Raw genomic sequence first — 23,828 nt, 5'->3', positions numbered from 1 at the left:
GCCATCAATTCGGCCGGCGATCTATATCGACTTTATAATCCTAGCACAGGCGAGATCGCGAGATCTCGCTGGCTCGGTCACGTGACATCGTACTTCCACAGTTATTTTTTCAGGCATGATGGCGCCAAACGCTAGTATTCACTTTTATGTAAATATATTATTGATTTGGTGCGTACCGCGATCGAGCACGAGCGTTCGCCGTACCGCGGCCGGCCGTCGTAAGTAACCCCGTCGCGGGGTAGCACGCGGACCCGCCGGCGGAGTGAGTAACGGACTGGCCTGTGCCGCCCGCCTGGAATCGCTAATGAGGACATGTTGGTTAGGCTGCCGTGACAGAAAGAGAGAGAGAGAGGACCGAGGTCGTTACGCACTTGCTGGGCAGGAGCCTGTCGGCGTGTTCCGCGGCGGCTCGGGAGCGCGCACGGCTCACGCCGGCGGCCCCGCGGCCGGTTTCACGCCTGCACGCGATCACGTGCCGTCTCGCGCGCGGAAATATATCCGGCTAATAGATCAATAATAAGGTATTTAATGGTCTTCCCGAGTGTATATGTGTGTGTGTGTGCGCGCGCGGGGGAGACCTGTGGTGGAGTGCGCGCGACACTGCTGCCATCTGTATTGTCAATGTTGTCGGGCAGCAGCAGCAGCAGCAGGAGCAAACCAGCACCAGCAGCAACGTAATGGAGCCGTGAGCATTCTCGTAAGCCGTACGCAATTGCATCAACCGTGCCGACCGTCATCCCCCGTGTGTGTACAATGAGATTTAACGCCGCCCGCGGCCCGCTCGATCGTCGACACGTGCAGTGAGTTGTGAATGTGTTGCTCCATTAAAAACGCCGCGGAGATCCGTACAAGCGCTTAAGTATACGCGAGAGAGCGCGATCCCCGCGGGGCGCCCCGTTCTCTCTCTTGCTCTCTTTCTCTCTCTCTCTCTTTCTTTATCTCTCTATCTCGATCTATCTCTCTCTCTCTTTCTCTCTCTTTTTCCTACTCTGTCCCAATGTTTACATGATCGCGCCCGTCGTGGACGATGGAATTGTGATTCCGTCGATGACTCTGCGCCATCCATCGTCCACCGCGTCCATCGTTCGCGCGGCCGCTTTCGCGACCCCGCGTCTCGCGGTGCGCCACGCGTAAAACGTCTCGGCCGTCGCGCCCCGCGGCCGCCGGGACTGTTCGTGGCGACACGCGCATCCAGTCCGCGGTCCTGCGTTTTTTATAACCTCTTTTCTCTCCCCCGTGCGATGGAAGATCCGCCAGCCATCGCGGGGGACGGACGCGCGCGTATCACCGATCTGACGGATGTCCCCTCCGCGTGTTTACAGCCGACGGCGACGACGCGCGCCGCCGTTTAGTGGTGTCGCGCGCATTGGAGTAATGCCGCGGGTGCCCGCCGAGGATGCCTGACGTCGCCCCGCGCTCTGGCTCGGCCCGACTCCAATTCTCTTCTCACACCCCCCTGATATCGTCGTCCTTATAACTCTTTTAGGCAAAATCATATATATCGTATGGAATGTTGCTCCTTTGCCGTTACTCAGTAAACTGACGTACCGTTTGTACACGTGAGATTTGGTGCACACGAGCGATTTGTATATATTTATCTCTAGACTCGATACTGTACTCGAGAAACTGTATCTGTTTTCTATTCTTTGCGGTAGACTATCGTAATGCGTATTGTAGTAATTTTAATGCTTTTCGTAAGTGTATAACATTTTTAAAATGTTTTTTTAAATTTATTTCTTCTATATAGCTTCTGTCATTTTTTCTTTTTAGTTTGAGGAATCTTCTATGTATATTTTATATATGTATATATATATATATATATATATATATATATATATATATATACATACACACACGTGTGTGTGTGTGTGTGTGTGTGTGTGTGTGTATATGTGTGTACATAATTGCTTATATTTTCTGAATATTTTCTTATTTTAATATTTTTACATCTGACTCCTGTCATGTTTTTTTTTCCATTTGAGATATATAAAAATTTATATTTTTTCACTTGTATTTGTGTTTTCTTTCTTCCTGATTAAAATATGTGTATTTAATATATTATGTAAAGTATTTTATATGGAATATTAAAAAAAAGTAATAATTTAAGTATTTCTATGATGTCGCTTAAGAATATAAATGAGAATGTAAAAACTTCAAACAAAATTAATGATCAATGGATAAAGCTGTAAATTATTATGCCAAATTTTGGATATTAATGAACAAACTGGTTTGCGATCTATTATTATTTTTCTAAAATTATCCTTCAAACAATTGTCATTTACTAAACTACACATTTTGTGTCATTAACTTGCAATAAAATTATCCATTTATATCATTATTGGTAATTTTTTTACCAATTTGTAAAATTTTTCGAAATCAAGCGATACATTCTTTATGTTTCAGTTCTGAAGATAATCTGCTTTCCAGATAATAAATATATGGATAACTATGTAGTAAGTTTATCTCTATACATAATATTTTTAAAAATATATATTGGAAAAAGAATAGGAAGCTCAAAAAGTATGCCATTGTTATTTCAGGGTGTACACAGTTCACCTGCATGTGCCACGTACCACTAGCTTATTTGGCATAGTAGAATGGCACAACGAGGCAAGAGGCATAGAAACGACAATGATCTGGCGTCTTGTCCGGGCGCTATTAAAAGGCGCAAATGTAGATTGGGCCCAGCTGCCACTGGTTCATCGGCACTGGCAGCAACCATGGGGCCCTCAGAAGAAGAGGAAACGATGGCGTCATCCAGCCAAGGGGGAGCACCCTGGTCCGCCCGATCAGTCAGTGATATCAAGATTCCCAGTATATACAATCGAACATCCGCGGAAGCACCAGCGGAATTATTTCGTAAAGACCTGATCAGTGCTATGAAATTGCCGGACAGTGAACCATTGAGTCCAAACGAGTATTGGGTTATAACTGATCAGTGGAAACAAGAGTGGGAAAGAGGTGTTCAAGTACCCGTTAGTCCGGATGCTCTTCCTCAACCGAGAGTTACTGTTACACAGACATCTCCTTTGAAGTTACAAGCTGAATTCAAATTGTGAGTGCATAATGTGTATTGTTGTAAATTGTGTGAAATACTTTGTTGATGATCATTAAAGTGCGGTATAATATCTTGTAATGAAATCATCCCATATTTTTCAGGCCTAAAAAGTTAATAAGAATATCTCGTGATGATTATTTTAACTCGGAGGATCATCATTTAAGTACTACTCCAGCAAGAGCGGAGAAAGCCTGTGCTTATGATCTCGATGATACTGACATTGCCTGGTTGGAAGTATTCAATGGAGAACGTGCACAGGTACAACCAATTGTTTATAGTTATACTAAATCAATTGACATTTTTTTGAAGTCTTTTAATTTTGTGCACAAAGAATTTGTGTTATCTTGATATCTTATAAAAGATATAATTAAAATATAAGATTTTTAAATATAAGTGTTATATTAAATCTGGAGACAAGTTTCTCGGCTCTAATTATATTTTACATAACGAAATATTTCCTGTTTTATATAAAAATATTTTACATAATAAATAAAAGACAAAGTAAAAAGTTTTAAATACATTTCTGTTGCAAGAAAAATATATTTATATAATAGAAAGAGAATGGAAATTTTTAATGATTTCTGATTCTTAAATGTATATGAGACATTCATCGATATTTTTAAAAGAGAATTTGATTCGGGAATAATCTGAGATATTTTTGCTCTAATTAAAACACTATTATTAACAACACATATTGTTTATAATTGTACTTCCGATTTATTAGTATTTGAGAACATTATGAATTTAATCATAATTTTCTGAAAACAAGTAAAAATCAAATATTAAATAGAATAAACATAATACAAGTAGTTTATTATGATTTCTAAAAAATAAAGATTTCAATATAACATTTTTTTATTGTGAATTTTTTGATGGAAATGCATATTTAAAGATTCATAAAGAATATTTTACAATTTATATTTTTTCATCGCTGAAGTATCAAAATATTTGTGTGATTATTCTCAAGTTTAGTTAATCAAATTATTTAATATTTTTATAATCGTTTCTATTATTTCTAATAACATAAATAATTTGATAACTTTTACGATTGTATTATTTATTATTAGTTCTTTATATACATACAATATTTATTAATTAACAACATAACACATGCAACAACATATTTTACATTAATATTTTATATTAAAATTATCCAGGCTGGACAACCGCCAGTTACAGAATCGCAGTTAGAACGTGTCATTGAAGAATTGGAAGTGCGTTGTTGGGAAAGGATTCAAACAATCGTGAAGAATGAGGAGGGACTTGGGATTGAATACGATGAAAATGTCATTTGTGATGTTTGCAGATCGGTGAGTGATTAATTTACTTTTATATAATGCGAATTTGGAATTTATATAATTTATTGTATATTTAGAATATATATAATTTATTGTATGTGCTTCACATGTGTATGATATATATTTCAATTTGTGTTGAATTGTTCATAACATAAATTTTTATGATAGCCGGACTCGGAAGAGGGTAACGAGATGGTGTTTTGTGATTGTTGCAACATATGTGTACATCAAGCTTGTTATGGCATTACTTCAATACCCGATGGCTCTTGGTTGTGTAGAACTTGTTCGTTAAGTCAAAGACCTGACTGTGTATTATGCCCTAATAAGGGAGGTGCAATGAAGTGTACACGAAGTGGTCAAAAATGGGCTCATGTTTCATGTGCGCTTTGGATTCCTGAAGTTAGCATTGGTTGCGTAGAGAGAATGGAACCAATTACAAAAATATCCAGTATTCCGGTAAATAATAGTAAAATCTTACAATTATGATCTATTGTCTGTAGCTACTATTTTTAGCATTATTCAAATTTAAATTAATGTTTAAAACATCTTTTTTGAAACATTTAATTATATATGCTACATCATATATGTCTTAGATATTTTAAATTAACTTGAGATTTTATTATTCTGGATACACAAATTGATTAAACGTAATAATAACGAATTGCAGCAAAGTCGATGGGCCTTAATTTGTGTTTTATGCCGCGAACGTGTGGGTGCTTGCATCCAGTGCAGTATAAAGACATGTAAAACAGCGTATCATGTTACGTGTGCTTTTAAATATGGGTTGGAAATGAAGGCTATTATCGAGGACGAAATGGCAGACGACGGTGTGAAATTAAGGGTAAGCTATTATACGCGATCCAAATTAATTGGAATTGTTTCGTAACTACAACTATATAGAGTCATTTGATAATTTCGTGTTTGTAGTCGTATTGTCAAAAGCACAGTAGAACAAATACAAAAGACAAAGTTGGCGTTGGCGGTAGCGTAGGAAGTGGAGAAAAGGGTGGGTCAGATTCCGAAGATGGTGAATCCAGACGACGGAAGCGGAAAGATATGACTTCTGAAGAAAAAAATCAAGCACGTGCAGCTAAGTATGTACATAATTTTTAACATGCTTTTCGAAATCTAAATAAAATTATAGATATATATCAGTTATATCTTATTAATCTTGTTAAAGCCCTATTGCACAGTTATTTTGACAACGTTCTTTTAATTTTAAGCAAAGCTTAAAAATCTCTTTCTTTTTTTTTTTAAGCTGATAGAGAGACAAAAAGATAGAGAGTTTTAAGCATATTTAAAATTAACGTTGGTGCAATCAGGCTTAATTTATTTAAATTTGTATAATACTAATTGATTATACTAATGTGATCATACGTTTATGTGTCAGTATGATTAAAAAACCTAAAAAGTAAAATTTTACAGAGAAAAGATCTTACATTAATAATTTAATATTAACAAACAAACTTATTGAATATCAGAAAAATTTTTAAATAAAATATTAAGAAAATAAATTAGATTTTGGGCCAAATAAATCTAAACAGACCAAGGTTAAAATGTTTTTAAAATTTATGAAATTTTAAAATAATACAATAATGATAAAATTCTTTATATAAATAATATAAAAAAAATATTTTTAATAAAATTAATATATTTTAATTTATATATTTTAATTCCTTGCGTTTTATGTATTTTATAAAGAATTAATTATTTTTAAAATTATGTTTTGAAAAATAAGTGTAATATTCAATTGTTGTTTTCAATTCATATTAGGCTGCAAGAAATTGAAGCGGAATTTGATAAGCATGTTAGTATAAAGGATATTACTTCCCAACAATTGGATATAGATCCTGATAGCATCATATACATATATAACTATTGGAAACTGAAGAGACGAGTAAGTCGTCGATACAAATTCTTAGATGCGAGAATATTATAGTGGATATAATTTGTAATTCATATATATTACTTTTTAGGCTGGTCATAATAAACCATTATTAGCTCCTCGTTGTGGTGAACTGTCGAGTGCAGGAGCTCGCGCTCAAGGTCAAGCGGCCGATGTAGAAAAAATGCGTACGTTTGTTCAATTGCGACAAGATTTGGAACGCGTACGAAATTTGTGCTACATGGTTGGCCGCCGCGAAAAGCTCTGTCGTACTTTCCTGAGACTGCGCGAACAAACCTTCCATAAACAGGCAATGGTGATGGCCGGACCGCCACTATCTCCGACGACGGCCGCAGCTATTGTCGAAGCCAATCATGGACCTTCAATATACGATCGTCTCTATTCCCATCCCGATGCCGAAGATCATACTCATGACTTCAACACAATACTCGCCCGAATCAAGGTTGAGTCGCCCACACCAGCATCTACCGATGAGAAAAAAGTACAGCCGGACTTCAACGGTGCATCTAATAAGAAACCTTATTTCAATGGTTCGGTTAGAGGGAAGAGTCTGTACGGTAGCGATTTGTCATCTATGAGTAGTAGCGAAACGGACGCAATGAAAATGGAGAGAAAAACAACCGGTAAATGCACAAACAAATCTAAGACTTTGAAAGTCGAGATTGAATCGAGTTCAGAAGATGATGGGAATGCATTGTCAAAGAACAAAACTCCCGCTAGACGAAAAACAAAGAAGAACGCACCAGACAGGCCACGAGTCAAACTGCGCGATAGTAGCGAAAGTGATAAATTGGACATGATGAACAGATCACGTACTCTGCAACATATAGAGCTCGGTAGTTCTGGTAGCGAGAGTGATGAACTGTTACCGTTGAGCACCAACGCCAGTTCTCGCCTCGGTCCATCAGCAGCTTCTGCTATATATTCGGATACTGATTCAGATTCACAAGAGCATCATTCCCATTCGGCCGTACTTATCACAAAAGCTGCGGTAAAGGAATTCTCAGCAGCAGATATATCAAAGAACACGCAGAAAAACTTTACATGTAAGGATGCCACAAGGTCAGATTATCAAGATGAATCTACGAAGAACAAAGAGAACGTGAAAAATTCGAAGAAGAAAGAATATATACCATCTGCTCTGATAGTTCCACAGCGGCAAGCGGCGAAGAAGGCATCTGAAATCATGCAGCGAACACAGAGTAAGAAAGAGAATACCACGAGTGAACCCGTAGAGTTTGTAAAATCGCCTGGAGAACCTCTAAAACCGACTAAAGAAAAGCCATCTGGCAAGAAACAGCGCGACAATAAGACATCAAAAGACACTAAGAATAACGATGTTTATGATTTCGACAAGGAATTCGGCGATGGCTCGGAGATCCTTGCTTACGTACCGCAACGGCAAGCTGCAAAGAAAGCCGCGGAGCACATCAAGAGCGGTATGGGCACGAAAACTGCTCAATCCGAGCTCGAAACCGCGGACGGGAAACCAAAGAAGGAATTGCCGGACGGTGGTAAGAGGAAAGAGGTCAAAAAGGAGGAATCGCCGAAGAAGGAGGAGCTGCCGACAAGAAAGGAAGAATCATTATTGAAGGAGAAGCGGGGAAAGAAACAGGTGCCTGAAAGCAGTAATAGCGAGAGCAGCAGCAGTGATAGTAGCAGTGGCAGTAGCTCTTCGGAGAGTAGCAGCGATTCCGATATAGCTAAAAGTCCGATACAGAAAATGTCGAGCACCACTAAGGAGCCAACTTCCTCTTCAACTACTACCAATACTACGTCCTCCGAAAGCGATAATGGTAATCAAGTAAAGAACAAAACTGCGAATAAACGGCAGTCGAATAAAATCGCAGACGAAGCGGTTGAATCTGAGAAGAGGACTGTCGCGGGACGGAAACTCAAGAAGCTGCCCGATAAGAAGCTTAAAACTTCCGACGGGCGGCATGGACCAGAGTTTCAGCCGCCGTTTACTGAGAGAGAAGAATCAGGTAGAACCGCCGTACCTAAGGAGCAGCAACAGGCTCAACAACACCAGCAACAACGACAACATCAACAGCAGCAACAACAAGAACAACAGCAGCAGCAATCCAGTAAAAGAGCCGACCAAAGAGACTCCAAAAGATCCCTGCAAACACAACAGCCAGCTGACCAAAGTGTGCTCGGTGGGTCTCGAAATAATGTTGGGCTACGAAGTGTATCTGGGGCCAAATCTACCAAAAAATCGAGTCAGTCGATTAAGCAGACACAACAGCAACAGTCTACTCTCAGAGGCAAAGAGGACAGCGGCGGAGCAGCGTCCAGAGCGAAATCGGAAACGCGCAAACGAAAATCAAGCGAGGTTACCGCAAAGGAGGACAAGGGTAACAAGGAAACGACATCGCTCAAGAAGGTGGAAAAGAAATTAATGGAGAAGATATCCAAGGAAATCGAGAAAGATAAACATGATACTACTAATATTAAAAATGTCCCAGAACTTATAGAACCTTCGAAAGCGACTGAGAATACTCCTAAAATAGATGACAAGAAGATCAAGAAAACAAGTAATAAGAATGCGATCAATACATTGGAGGAGGAGATGAAACAGCGACGAGCGGAACGAGACAGTCCGAAGAAATCATCGAGGGGACTGGACAAGTTGCTTGAAAAACGCGAGCATCTTGACAAACTTTCAAGGAGTAGAATTGCTATTCAGCAGGAGAGATGTAACGAGGAGAATAAAGATTTGAAAATTGTAGCGTCTATCGCCAAGGAGACTATCAAGAACGAGGATATTAAGAACCACATGAGCGAGGAAGTTGCTGTGTTAGACATAATGAAATTGGAAAAAGAAGATGTAAAGAAGAATATCGAGATTATTTCAGAGAAACCAACAGACAGAAGAAAGAAGACAGAGCGGAAGCTTGAGAGCGAGACGCAGGCTGCTGTCGAGATGATTACGGTCGAAGAGACCGTCACTAAGGAATCCCACGATAATATTTGTTTGAGGTCAATGCCCGATAAAGTCTCTACCGCATTAATAGAAAACGTGACGTCTGAGAAAGAGTGTCAGCAGAAAAGAAGAAAGTCCGTAAATCGTTCTATCTTTTCACCGCAACACGGCGGCAAGGATCCCAGCGTGTCGGAGCTGTTCGACTTCGATCAGGACATGTTGACCGATGACATGGTGAACGATGACGCGAATGATTTCAGCATACCACGCGATGAGGAACGAGGAGCAGCACCGCTTTCGTTCTCCTTCAATAATGAACTTTGGTTCAAGGAAGATTCGAAAGAGGATAGTGCGCGAGAAACGCTGCATTTAGTGGAGAAACTGCGCATGGAATTATCGAAGAAGTCGAATTCTAGTCAGTTCGAGTTAGAATCCGTTCCGGCGGAAGAGGAGGTTCTGAAAAAGGAAGAACCGCTTCTTCATCCTGTTGAGAAACCAACGGAGGAGCAGCCTCTGCTTCAAGAGAAGGTGGACGTGCAGGAACAGCAACCAGTGGGACAACAGCAGCAGCAATCAGTTGTACAATCAATCGAGATTAAGAGGAACAGCGGTTCAGAACCTGCACAGATGTCCGAGGATCTGACATGCAAGAACCATACTATGGAAGATAAGAGAAAGCCTTGTTATTCGAGCAATAGCAACGAGCACTATATGTATGGAAACGAAGAACGTGAGACGGCCAAAGTGACGGTGGTGGAGCGTGCAAAACTCGATAGAGCCGAAGCGGACGAGAGATGGGTACCGCCAAGCATAGACAACTTTAATCCGAGCGACGTGCAACATCTCAACACGCTGATAGACAACCAGAACCACCGTTACGTTGCCGCAGCTGCCGCCGCTCATCAATTCTCGAACGACATCGGCGCAGTAATGCCGGATCCTGTGGCGAATCCAGATGCAGCGTTGGTTGCGCACCTCCAACTCAATATGCAGGATCAGTATCTGCAGTTGCAGCAGACACACTCAATGGAGCGAGTACAGCAGCATCTCGAGGCACAGCATGTCGCGGCACAGGAGCAATCGCGCGTGCAATCATTGGCGATGATGGACCAACAAATGACAGCAGCCAGTGCAGGGATACCAACGCAAATTGTCGACGAGATCACGCCCATGGAGATGGTGAATCGTCACCTAATTGGCCTGCCCAACTCGGAAGACGATCAGGGCAGTGAGATGGACCGCGTGCTGGACAAGGAGGATGTCTCGTCGGACATTAGGCAAGATTATACGCAGAATGATTCGCCTTACAACGAGCTTAATGGCCGACCGGACACGCGATGGGCTGAAAGCCAAGTTTTACCTTCGCGACGATCCACATCGTCATCTATCACATCTGCGTCTTCCGCGGAGGAGCATACGGCTATTCCCCCTTACAAGAACGTACCTCCGATGTCTTATCCGCCAATGGACGCAGCACCTTATCACTATTCGGAAACCGGCTCTTATGGCGCCGGAGCGGTTTCGCTGTTCCCACCACAATCGTGTGCTGGTCCGTTGCCCTATCCCTCACCGTTCCCGCCACCGTTTGGCGCTCCTTTCCCGACGCCACAGTCTATGCTGCCGCACGTGCCGAAGCCGCTTGACGAGTCGCTCAATATCGGGGCGTCGCCGTGCACCGCTGCGTTTACCTCGTCGTCGCATAACATGGCTCTCACTGCAGCCATGGTATCGCCGACGAAGGTAACCACGCCACCGCCGGCGCCGCCACCACTACCAGTATCACAACAGTCGCTACCACAACAACAACAACAGCAGCAACCACCCACGACGCAGTCACCATCTTCGGAAGCGCTGCCACCGGGACACGTGCCGTCTTTGCTGTCACAGCCGGCTAATTCGCCTGCTGTACCAGCATCCTTCCTCAATACCATTACGGAGACGCAGGCCAGCAGCGAGACCGTCGTGGAGAATATAGCTGAGGTACTTAGCGCGGACAATAAGAGCACGCCATCCGGCAAGAAATCACCGTCAAAACCGACGAGAACATCTGCCAGGGTAACATCCTTGCAGGGCAAATCACCTGGTAAATCACCGCGCCAGGAGACTACGAAATCTGCTCCGAGTTCTCGTGGTCGCAGCAGGAACTCTAAGGGATCCCAGCATTCGAGTTATCGAAATCGCGGTCGTGGTCGAGGACGGGGACGCGGTAGAAACAACCAGAACCCGTCGATCGCGATGGTGCCGATGTCGAACGCGCTGCATAACGATGATTCCATCCAGAACAAGCTAGTCGGCACCGTGTACGATTTCGACTCAGACGAAGATTCGGCGAATGAAACCAACATCGCGGATCTAAGGACGATGCGCGAGCGCAAGAAGTCCACTGACGTGAACGAGAAGAACCGCGCGAGTGAGCCTCTCGGCGGAATGGCGAACGATGGTAGTATACAGTCCCATCTATCTAGTCCAACGCTGCACACCACGAAGAAGTACGCCGACGACAAGAAGCTTGCGTCACCGGCGGCACATCACGATCATCAAGCTGCCATAGCCAAGTCCGAGTCGAGCACTCAATTCGCCGACACGGTCATGCCACTGTTACCAGGTCCAGTGGATATGCGTACATACAACTCGACCGTAGACCAACCGAGCTCGTCGGTTCACGGTCAGTCGTACGGTAACCATTTGTTAGGCAGCTTCGCCGCGAGCGTAGGTGCGGACTCGAACCTGCCGGAACTTGACGATTTACTGCATGGAGACTGTTCTGTGTTGAAGAAGATTACCGGTAAACAGCAACAACTTGCGAGCGGCGGCTTCGAGGAGCCCGGTGCGAAACCAGGCTTTGGCGATCCCTCGGCGATTGACCCAGCGTCCGCAACCAGCTTTGACACAAACAAAGTTTCTCTGACCGATTCACGAAATCAATTGAAAGTGAAAATCAAAGGTCCGTTCCTCGATGCGAACTATACGCCATCGGTACCACCGTTGGTCCAGCAAGCACCAGTGGCACCAGTTGCAACCAGCGCGTCTGTCGCATCTGGCACATCAAATCTACGTCGCATGCGAAAGAAGGAGCTGTTGCGTCAATACTGCTCACAAGATATGAACATGGATGATCCTGCGTGCGGTAGCGTCGCCTCCACACCAACCATTCCAACTATCAATCCGAATCGCACTGTTATTACCATCCCCAAAGCTGTAGCTTCGATGACAAGTATACCAACTCGAGAGGACTACAAGGCAGTCGTTGATGCAAATATGGAGAAGAAACGACGAAAGGAACGTGGCGGCGGCGTTAGTGGCGGCAGCAGCTTCCTCGACGTAGTAGCGGGCGAAGAGGAGAGTAGTTCCGATAGGAAGCGTGGTCTTATGGTTAGCACAGTCAGCGATCGCAGAAGAGGTAGACAAACCAGGCCGACCGCCACCACGGTAACAAACAGCGCTGGGCCGCCAAAGCTGAAGATCAAGATCGGTAATAGTATAATCGGCGGACAGGAGATGGGTAACGCGCAGGATGATCGTAGCAGGATCAGGCCGCCGAAGAAACGGCTTAGCAGCATCCCGAGCACGCCTAGTATGGAGGAACTTCGTCGAGAGAGCATGAAATTCCGCAAGATGATCATGGCAGGATTCGACAACGACGAGAAGACGAAAAACAAACGCGACAAGAACGGCAAGCGGAAGAAGCGACAGTCCAGTAAAAAGGAGGCGCGGGTGCAAATTCTGGAGGGCGGTGCCGCGACGCCCAAACTTATCATACGGCTGGGCAAGGCGGCGGGCGCCAACTCTTCGGCAACGAGCGACGCGCCGAACAATGCGCCTGCCGCCGATAACGAGGATGACAATCAACAACAGGCGTCATCGGACAACAAGGACAACCGAGTTGGTCCACCGCCGCCCGAGCCTGCCAAGGAGGAGACCGGTGTCTATTCAATGGAAGGTGGCATTGACGAGAAGCAGCCGACCGATCCGAACGTGGGCGCCACCGCTCCAAGGAACATCCGCTCGGCAAAAGTGACGCCGATCCGGTTAAAATTGACTCGCTGTCAGGAGGGCTACGAACTAAAGGATCCTGTGGTAGCGAGTAGCGCGAGTGTGGACGACGGCGGTGGTAGTGGTAACAATACTAGTGCGACGACGACGGTGACGTTAATGAACTCGGCGGCGCCGTTGCCGATCGGCGGCGCCGAGCAGGAGATGGCGACGGCGGTGGTGGCAATGGAACGCTTGCCGGCCCCCGACGTCGCCATCCCCGTCATCGAAACGAGAGCCGAGCAAGAGGAGCAGCAACCGCCGTGCATGGATAAGCAATCTTCCAAAGACGATATTCCATTGCTGCCTCAGTCCGCGAATCACAACTCGCCGGGGTGTCCGCCCGCACCGCTCCCGCAAGGATGCCAAGTTAGGTGATAATTAATGATAATTGTATAATATGGTAATTTAGTGATTCTTTCTTAGACGATTTTCTGCGTGCGCGTGTGTATCATGTATCACGTGGCACGACACCGACACCACCTTGTCGTCCTCGTGTATACGTAAGGATATATTCGCTGAATACACACAGAACACATTTGCGACACTTACACACACGTGCATACAAAATAGAAAGTGTATATTGTTCAATACTGAGACAGAGACTCGGTAGAAATGTTGTAAGAGTGTAATATAAATTATTAATTATTGTAAATGATCTGAGGGTGAAGTGAAATTTCACAAAGTGCCCAAAATTTATCACAAATAGTAAAAAAAGGAAAAACCAACAACATGTGCATTTCGTCGGGTGTATCGACGGTCCACACTAAGGTGTCATCTCGTTGCGTAATCATTGTGTAAAACCGTCTTTTATTTATGCGTATTTTTTGTGCATCTACAATTTCGTTCATAATATAGATTGTTCGATTAATCAATAGGTGTTTTCCAGCTAGAGATACAGATGACATAGTATAACATTTTATCTTCGTTTAACATCGATAAACAACAAAAATGTAATTATTCTCTGTGTTACTGATGTCCATTTCCACCAATACAGATTAACTTCAATCTCGATTTAACTTACTCTTTATCCTTTTCTAATTCTTAGAATTAGAAAAAGATAAAAAGTTAAATCAAGATTAACGTTAATCTACATTCGTAGAATTAGACATGAGTCATCTATGTTTCTCTGGAAAACATCCAACCTCAATCTAAAACAAAGTATAATGATAACGATCGATATACCGTTGTATATCGATCAATTTTTTTTTACGGTTTTTTTATGTGCATCACATACAAGTTCTCTTCTAAAAATCTTTTAAAGATACGGAATCTCTTGTAAAGAGATCCTACGAAGGGTACGCTTGGTATATCAACCATAATCTATTATTTCCATTCACTGCGTAGCTAACTAATGTCTAACTCTATTTATTACTTAAGTCTGTAGAAACAGTCTATGTAGAAACAACTTCAGGCGGAATTCCATCTTAATGTTTGTCGACGTGCTACGCTCAAAGATTTCTCTTACGCTCGTCGATGCGACCTCAAAGCAATATGATGATCAGGTGTGAACTTTTGAAGGACATAAACCGTTGCAGTGTATTAGCGCATCATGTCCTGACGAGAAACGAGGCTCATATTCGTGCGCAACGATCGACACCTTAATGGGGTATCCGCGGCAGCGACGTAAAATTACCTTGTACAAGAAGCATATTTCTCAAATCACCACTTAGGTCGTGATTTTTAAATACTAGTTATTAACGAATTTTAATAAACCACAATACTATATACAATATTTCGAGCGATATACGATCGATGTCGACTTTAATGTGGCAAAAGGAGAGTGTGTAACAGCCGGACGTGAAGCACCAAATGAGAAAAGGGATATGCATTCTTTTTTCTTTTATTTTCAGAACAAATCGTTTTTTCTTTTTTTTTTATTTTTATTTTTTTTTTTGCATACAAGCATATCCGTTCGTGTGCTTGAAAAGGAAAGAAGGAACAGAGAAAAAAAAGGACGTGCTCTTTCATGATTTGACAATTGGAACTTGAATGCATCCTCTCTCACGTGACAATTAAACTCTGCAATATGCTATGACGGTATCGTTTTGCTCCAATCGCTCATTCTTCTATTTTGTGTTTCTTTCTGTCATTTTGTTTTCGCTTCACGCTGTGCAATCCGCACATACAAGATCGCGAAGTTAGACGCGAAATTTAAAGATATTTTTTTATTATATTTTTTTACACGTTAAATATATATTATATATATATACATATATATTATACGTACGCGCCTCGCGCGATTTGTTACATAGTTTTTTTTATAAGATCCTACGCGTCATTATTAATCGTCACGATTATCTATTTTATCCCTTTTCACGTTGTAGCCCTGCTGCGTGTATTTATTTATGACGATCAATGTAAGGCGCTATTTATTCACCTGTATTTTCCTTCGAAAGCTCCCTAAGAACAGTTTTTAGACGGTTTTTTATCTATCTTTTCTTCCCTATCTTTTTCTTTCTTTGTCTTTATCTTCTCTCTTTTTCCATCTGTCTGTCTTTCTCTCTTTCTCTTTTTCCATCTGTCTTTCTCTCTCTCTCTCTCTCTCTCTCTCTCTCTCTCTGTCTTTGCTTTTCTCTCTCTAAGTATCATCCTAATTATGTATCACACGCTATTATTACTGTTATATGTTTCTTCTCTTTTTGTATTAAGAAATGTATCATCTTAATCTCGCCACGTAGATAACAAGAGTTATGTGTATAAAATACTCATGGTTGATGAAGCGGCGTGCCATGTTTTGTACCGATATTTAAAAATGAAAGAGAAAGAATTACGACCGAATTGCAAAAGATGTGAAGAGAATATTTTTTTTTTTAACGCGTCACGTGCATACGTGATTCGATGACTCACACAAGATATACATAAGATAAAGATATTCCGTTAGATTTGTTTCGTACGAGGCCGAAGAGCGACGCATCTCGTCGTCATCATCACCATCTTCACTCTTCGGGAAAGAAGATTCCTGCAAGGATTGTCCGTGGTGAATCCTTTTTCTACTTGTCGCTGCATTTTAATACCAGCAACACTGAATAACTGTTAATTCTAAAAAAAAAAATACTATGTTAAACTACAAATATGTGTCTAAACAATAGATTATAAAATATGTTTAAGGATACAAAATATTGTTTGAGGAATCAAAAATCATCGTTTTTATGTGCGTTCTTTTTTTTCAAATAATTTATTACTCGGCTGTAAAATCTGAAAAGTAGTAACATATCGAGTTTCACATTTTAATATATTCTAAGGATGAGAAAAGAATGTACATGCAAAAGACATTGTAGAGATGTGTCTCTAAAACAAAATTATTCTTTTAGCTACTTTCTTTGTTATTGTATTTATTTATTTTTTTGTGTCTTTTTGTTATCGTATCTCAAGTTACTGGTATGAAGAGTAGTAAAGAAAGAAATTGGAATGACAAGCAATTAAGTGTGAGACCTGACGAGAAATATTAGCGGCGACTAAGAGTCGATTGCGTGCAATCGGGGGTATGTTAGTAGAATGCGCAATAAGCGAAACGAGGATTATTTACATTTTCATCATTTATGCGCAGATGGGAAATTTTACCGATTGCTGATCCTTTGCTAAACGTGCAATTGTTACGATGTCCGTAGGAAGATTCTTTGTCCCAGTCACCGCACATTATCGATTGTGGAGTGAAAAAGAAATCGTGGGGAAAGTCGCGATAGGTGGCGAATTTTTAAATAAACGAGGAAAATGTTTTCACGTTTCGATAAAGATGGAACAAAAATGAGGGAGGATGCAGATGTGTTTGGATAAAAATTCAGCGTAGGACAGAAATATCTGCGGATAATGAAATTTCCCAAGCGAGCTCAATGTTATTCCATTCAGAGAACGATTCTCCGCTCGACTTTTCACTCCACAATTGTAACGCGACGCGCAGGATAAGAAGAAATTGTATATACTCGTATATCAGATAAGACACAGGAATCTGTAATTGGTATGAAGCTTATATAACGGCTGTGTTACCGTACGGATCTTATCTTCCAGATGGTTCTTAGTTTTGCTCTCTTTCTTGAATGCGAACGTACTAAAAAAAAACAAAAAAAAATAAAAAAAAAGATAAAAACGATAAATGCATGATCGCGCCAAAAGACTTTTAATATCTCTTCCAATAAGAATCGTTAATTATTTTTAAAGAAAAAACACTGTAGCGCGGCTTATTGATCGACGAACTTTTGGAGGCTGTCCGAAGATTAAAATAAAGAGAAGCACAACAGAAAAGTTGTTACTTTACAAAAATAAAGTTATTTCGCGACATTTATCAGAATTTTCATTTCGACTGCCAGCAATTCTCTCAATCTTTTTCACATTCTAAAAAATATAAATATGACATCAAAGATGTTGATTTAACTGGCTTAGAATTCATGATATTAAATTCACATTATGTTGATGTTATATCAACATTATTGTATTTTCATTAACACGATGAGAATGTTATATTTAACATCTATAGTATTAAATCTATATTTTTAGAGTGTACTCGAGTAAAGATTACACGAATGTATCAAAAGAAAATCAGTCGATTGTAAGAAGCCAGCAATTCAGTAAGCACCGGTTAAAAGTAACATAACATCAATGTTATATAATTTTATACTCAATATTATAATAATATAACACATATTGCACGTAACAGTTACATTGTTGAGTAAGAAATTATATTGATGTTATGTTACTTTTGGGTTGGTATGTTTATTAGGAAATAAATCATTCTTGTAATCGGTCGTATCTTCCATGTACATTGTATAACTTATGTAACTGTATTGAATTAAAAGGGTAAAATAGTTTTTTGCCGCGATCTTGCGAGTCTATGAAAAAGATAAAAGTGAATGAGAGACAGAGAAAATGAAGGAATATAAGTTGTATACATGTAAGAATGAGAGAGAGAGGGAGCGAAGGAGGGAGGGAGGGGAGAGAGAGAGAGAGAGAATGTGCATGTGTGTGTGCGTGTGTGTGTTTGGCGATCCGTTTCGTCCCAATTCTTTATTGTCATAACTCTTCATTTTCTTGTTATACAGCGCAAAAGAAATCAAATCAAATGAAGTATTGTTTAGCGCGTCGGCGATCTTTGCGCGCTCGCCGTCGCCCTGAAATTCTTGTCGATCGCGGAAACGAATCCTTCTCTGCGGTTCCTCCGGCGCGTGTCGTGCACGATCATCGATCGACCGCGAACGAATTATCGATCAACGAGCCGACACGCACACCGTATCGATTTAAACGTTTCGCGAACGAGAGGATTTTTTCCAGACATACCTTCATACCGTATATATCGCATTGTACATTTTTTCAGTGATAAGCAGAGTTTTAAGAGCCTATATTGTACAGAATTATAAAGAATAAATATTTGGTTAATTTTTAATCGTTTCTTACATGCATATATATATATATATATATATATATATATATATATTGAAGTAACAATTACTCTAATAATAAATAACGATGAATTTAATATTATATATATAAATACGCGAGTATATATATATATAAATATATAAATATATAAATATGAACATATATATATATATACAAAAATATAAATAGATAATTTTATTATATAATGTAAAAGTAATATGATATTTAGTTATTGTATATAGTGTAAGAAAGCTGATCTTGTAAGATACAGATAAGGTGTTTTAATGTGCACATAGTCGCGTCATTGTCAATAATCATATTATTACAATTAATAATAATTACAGTTTTTTACATCCTGCGTTTCCTTATTCAATCTACACCCCCAATGTTATTCTTATCCATGAATTAACCCTGTCTTTATTATATACGTTAAATGCAAATCTTCAAATTTTTAAAGAGCATTTAATTTTTTTTTATGTCTGATAATTGACTTTTATGTAAAATGTACTATGTCCATTTAATAATTTTTTAAAATTTTTATTCTTTATGATTGAGTAGTTTTATCTTTGCAATGTAAAATTATAATGTATATTATGTAAATTAAATATTAATATCATTTCTTGAAACAGAAGTTCTCAAATTTTTATAAAGAGCATTTAATTCTCTGTTACATCTGATAATGGACTTTTATATAAAAATATACTACGTCCAGCTTTGAAATAGTTTTTTTATGAAGAAATTTTAATTTTTGTGATTATATAATTTAATCTTTACAATGTAAAATCATAGCGTACATTATAATATATTAACATCAATCTCTTGAAACAATTCTTCATATGGGAACATGATCGATAAAGATAACAGCAAGAAAGCATTCTTTATGATTTTTTTTACATATCTTTATTCTTATATAATGGAGATTTCAATAAAAACTTACATAGTTAATAAAGCTGTTCAAGAGCTTCGCGTATCTTAAGATTAGAAAAAATTCATAGAACCAAAGGCTTTGTTGATAGCGATTAAGTATCACGCGGTTGGAATGTGGGGCTCACATCAACCCCAGTATCCAAAGCCCCAACCACCATATCCTCGTCCACCCCAACCTCTGCCACCCCATCCTCCTCCCCAGCCTCGGCCGCCCCATCCTCCGTATCCTCCCCAACCCCCCCAACCTCTGCCATATCCCCAGCCTCCCCAGCCACCGTATCTGTATGGTCGTCCGTACCTGAAATTGTTCATAAATCATTTGATTAAAATAAGTAGCTTGAACGTTGAGGAATTTTCTTATCCAGTGCAAACTAACGATGTGTAATTTAAAGCGCAATTTTTTAAAAATTATATTTAAAATATTCGAAGATCGCCGCCCTTTTAACGATAGTCAATTTGAATTAACAAAATCTATTTTTAATTAACGACAATTTTTTTGACGAAGGTTTGATGTCGAATATCGGGATTTAATGCTGAAAAAAAAAAATTATTGATTCCTAGTCAACTTTGGAAGAAACAAATTGATTTTCTATCTTAAGCTATATCTTTTGTTTGCTATGAACTGAAACAGTTTATGGTTTATGAGTGAAAAAATAAAGGTTAAATATATGAAAGATATTATATTATAATTGATACGATTAATAGTAAGTTACAATCGTGATTTATGTGCACACGATCTTTGCAAACTAGCCACGAACGCCATTCTCTATGTCATTTTGTATTCTACTTCCGTGTTTGTCATTAAATTATTATTCAAAGTACTGGAAACGTGAAGAGAAACATTTTACAAATGCAAATGAATTAAAATCAAAGCACACTGTATGTGAAGTTAAAGATTTTTCCGTATTAGCAAGAATTTTCAGTATTTCGATATATATATATATATATAATTACTTAAAAATTACAAACTTACATTACTTAAGAATTATTGATTATTTATGTTACATGAATTAAAAATCATTCCGTAAAAATATAGACTTTTCATCATCTCAATAAGCTTTATCTATTTTGATATGCAATATTACTTTAGAGAAGCTATATATTGTATTATATAAATTTTTCTGTGATGATATACTGAGAAAAAAATTGTTCATTTGACTAAATTAATTTAATTAAAGTCAAATATAATATGTTTAATTTAAATACATATATTCTTCATCGAAAGAAATAAAGATCGATGAACTAAATTAATTTAGTGAAGTGAATAATTCTTTTCTCCGTGTAAGTTTTGACATTTCGAGACGTCATATCTGGAAGAAATGAACGAGATACAAATGGCCTGTTAAATTATTGCAAATTGATCATCGCAGTTCATTTTAGTGTTAATTGCGCATTGAAATGCGTCATTTATGTACGTGACTAATTAGAGTATGCATGCGGGATTATGAGGGACATATAGTATGTGATTCAATATGATTAATGCGTAGCTGGGAAAGGCAAGGCGGGATGCGGTTGCGAATGTGAACGAAGAAATATTGCACCACAAAAATGTAATATTTTTTCCGCATGTCTCTTGTTTATGCGACTGTCATCTTCATGAATGAATCGTGAGCGACCGTAAGCGAGCAAGGCGCATACAAAGTATGAACATGCGTGAAGTGTATAATCACGATTGAGTAAGCCCCGATTATGATGGGATACGTGATTGCTGTTCGATGTTTGTCGTTACAATTGGTTCCGACGACGCGTTCCAACTTTAAATAATGAAGATATTATAGGTAATATCCTTAGGTTGCATCGAAAGATTTTTATTGCGCGAATCCCAACTTGTCTTCAACCCGCACGTTTACCGCCTTTATCATACGATAATTTAATCTCCCCTGACAATTTTAAGATACTCACCACGCGAATCTAAAACTATCGATTTAGCATAAATGACGTGAAGTCCTCAGCTAATTATAACGAATGACGGAGTACAATTAAGAAATACACCGAAAGAATGATTTTGCTGAAAATAATTTTGAATTATTAAGACGCACAAATATAATGAGTAAGACTGTAAAAAATTTTGATATTCTACTAATCAGCTTGAATGTCGTATATAATTACTTTAATTTAATAATTCAAGAAAATTATTTTCAGATCTGTATCTAATTTTTGCTTCAGCAAAACCGTTCTTTCTATGTAGTTATATTCATTATAATTTATTTTTGTGGTTCCACGATTTTAGATTTATGGATTTTCCTGTGGATTGAGATAAATGAGGTAGAATTAATTGATTTTACGATTAGTAATTAATGATTCGTAACTCACCCCCAGTACGTAGCGTCCGCTTCTAAATCATTCGCATCCGGTTGTGGTTCGACTTCACTCTGTATGTTTACTGGAGCTTCATTTTCCGCAGCGGCGGCGAACATGAAGACGGCGAACGCCGCGAAGAGGAATACCTAGAATCAATGCGATTCCTTATTATCATCTTCCCCTAATTTGCGCGTTAAATCATATCTCTTAGATATTTCGATCTATGTCGATAGTAGTACTATCGTAAGAAGCGCTTCGGGCAGCAGTTGCTCTGTTTTATGCAATATTTCGTGATTTATCTTAGGAATGCACTTGAAAAATTTTGGAAAATCTTCAATTGATTGAATACTTATTGATCATATCTTTCTTTCTCTACTGAGTACGATTCACAATAAAATAAAGGTGATCCATATTATATTAGGTGTTGGAATTAATTCGTAGCGTTTTTAATGAAAGAATGTTATTTATTTCACATGAGCATTAAAAAATACATTAATGAAAGTACTTCCCATCACTTGTAAAACGCTACGAATTAATTCCAACACCTAATATGTTCGAATAAATTTTACCTATATCTTTTTCTGAAAACAATTTCGTAAAATTTCTAATATAATAAAATATAACAATGATTTTTACTAATATATTTTGATGACTGAAATTTTCTGTTTATTAACTTGTAAAGTTTTATGATAAAAATAAAGATTGAAATAAATATAAGGAGAGAATAACAAAAAGATGAAACTTTTGATATTTTTTCTTTATATTCGATTTTTATTAAAGCTAAAAATTTAGCTAGATATACATAGATTAAAAAATAATTTTTTTGGACTTTCAAAATAATTATATAGGATGCTCAAGCTGATTAATTGTTATAGAATGTCAAAACTTTTCACGGCATTGTTCATCCTTAATTATAATTATGATGACGGTCCAACAAAACTGTTTTCAAATCTACGTCTAGCTAAATTTTTAGATTCTTCGGTAAAATCGTTCATTCCGCGTATTTATAATCCTGACTACTCGAAGATAGTTTACTTCGAGCGATATGTGATCGATCCTAGGTACGCGAATTACGCTAATTTAATTAATCAGAGTTAATCGTGCTCATGATTGACGTTTCGAGAAGGAACGTATAATACACACGCGACGCGGAAGCAAAAAAAACCGAAAGAACAAAGAAGTGTCTTTAAGACAATAGGATCGACGTCGAAGATGCAAGGGAGTCATGCGGACCACTTACGAAATGCAATGGACGCAACATATCGGAGACTGATTTCATTTCGAGTGTAGCAGGCCTTATATACGCGGGACCAACCCGGCGCGTTTTCTTGACGTAGGGGTACACATGCACCAACACAAGGGTATCCGCACGCTTGTTGTTGGTTTGTGTCGGCTACCTGCGGTTTCACACACGTGCGAGAGAGCGAACGAACGAATGAGGAAGATAACACGATGCCGTGCTCTCGGAACGGGGAGTGTACCAGTTGCGGCACAAAGAGCCGCAAATAGGAATGCCAATGCCAAGTGTTTTCGTGAGATCCTGAGAATACGCGATGCGCGCTGCGCCGCGGAGGCGCCGAGGACGTGATCCTCGTAAAATCCGTGATTTCATCGAGCCGATAATTTTCGCAGGTATTCCCCTCGAATCAACCTGTCTCGTTGTGATGTTATACATCTTCATTTTTCCCTGACGAGAGATATGAAATATCGAAACATTCCTTATTAAGGACATTAAGGGGATGCTGGCGTTGTTTGTAACGTGCATTTTCTATTTTTTTATTTTTCTTATAAAAAAGCACCTTCTCCAGAATAAAGGAAAAAAGCGCAAAAAGCTGGGGAAAAGTGGGGAAATCACAAATCTGGATAAAAAGTAAAAAAATTTAAAATTAGTTCCTCTGTTATTATTATCACGTAGATTATTTTTTGAAATGATATACAAATGGTTCTAAGTATATATCTAAACAAAAAGTAGTTTCCTATGTTTGAATAATGTATAAGAATATAATG

At 39.3% G+C, this 23,828-nt stretch overlaps 2 protein-coding genes across 4 annotated transcripts; one reads left to right on the top strand and one right to left on the bottom strand.

Moving 5' to 3' along the window:
* The first annotated feature begins 75 nt into the window (after positions 1–75).
* On the top strand, positions 76–18,946 carry rno (PHD finger protein rhinoceros). 3 transcript variants are annotated; one of them, XM_087411613.1, is made up of 10 exons: positions 76–521; positions 2,404–2,453; positions 2,541–3,055; positions 3,160–3,316; positions 4,216–4,368; positions 4,525–4,812; positions 5,024–5,197; positions 5,284–5,450; positions 6,130–6,253; positions 6,333–18,946. In XM_087411613.1, exons 3-10 carry the CDS (start codon positions 2,598–2,600, stop codon positions 13,596–13,598), a joined length of 8,787 nt encoding a protein of 2,928 aa, XP_087267739.1. In that variant the 5' UTR covers positions 76–521; positions 2,404–2,453; positions 2,541–2,597; the 3' UTR covers positions 13,599–18,946. The 3 variants fall into 3 exon arrangements, with proteins under 3 accessions (XP_087267739.1, XP_087267738.1, XP_011060463.2); XM_087411612.1 differs by having other exon boundaries at positions 76–697; XM_011062161.2 differs by having other exon boundaries at positions 76–800.
* Positions 18,947–19,467: 521 nt separating this feature from the next.
* LOC105149612 (uncharacterized) lies at positions 19,468–23,168 on the bottom strand. Its single transcript, XM_011062162.2, has 3 exons — positions 23,062–23,168; positions 21,834–21,967; positions 19,468–19,818 (listed from the first exon to the last, which is right to left on the bottom strand). Exons 1-3 carry the CDS (start codon positions 23,098–23,100, stop codon positions 19,647–19,649), a joined length of 345 nt encoding a protein of 114 aa, XP_011060464.1. The 5' UTR covers positions 23,101–23,168; the 3' UTR covers positions 19,468–19,646.
* Positions 23,169–23,828: the final 660 nt, after the last annotated feature.

The sequence above is a fragment of the Acromyrmex echinatior genome, chromosome 12 (assembly GCF_024713525.1).
Source record: "Acromyrmex echinatior isolate Ae372 chromosome 12, ASM2471352v2, whole genome shotgun sequence".
NCBI classification, from domain to species: domain Eukaryota; kingdom Metazoa; phylum Arthropoda; class Insecta; order Hymenoptera; family Formicidae; genus Acromyrmex; species Acromyrmex echinatior.
This window is presented reverse-complemented; position numbering and strand designations above follow the sequence as displayed.

What these genes read in the sequence shown, in the direction of transcription:
- LOC105149612 (XM_011062162.2), bottom strand. Translation starts at nt 23,100, where the DNA reads ATGAAATCAGTCTCCGATATGTTGCGTCCATTGCATTTC. An exon ending in TGTTGCGTCCATTGCATTTC is followed by an intron (nt 21,968 to 23,061) that starts GTAAGTGGTCCG and finishes CATTGATTCTAG; the next exon opens with GTATTCCTCTTCGCGGCGTT. An exon ending in GCGGACGCTACGTACTGGGG is followed by an intron (nt 19,819 to 21,833) that starts GTGAGTTACGAA and finishes GAACAATTTCAG; the next exon opens with GTACGGACGACCATACAGAT.
- rno (XM_087411613.1), top strand. Translation starts at nt 2,598, where the DNA reads ATGGCACAACGAGGCAAGAGGCATAGAAACGACAATGATCTGGCGTCT. An exon ending in ACGACGGTGTGAAATTAAGG is followed by an intron (nt 5,198 to 5,283) that starts GTAAGCTATTAT and finishes TCGTGTTTGTAG; the next exon opens with TCGTATTGTCAAAAGCACAG. An exon ending in AATCAAGCACGTGCAGCTAA is followed by an intron (nt 5,451 to 6,129) that starts GTATGTACATAA and finishes AATTCATATTAG; the next exon opens with GCTGCAAGAAATTGAAGCGG.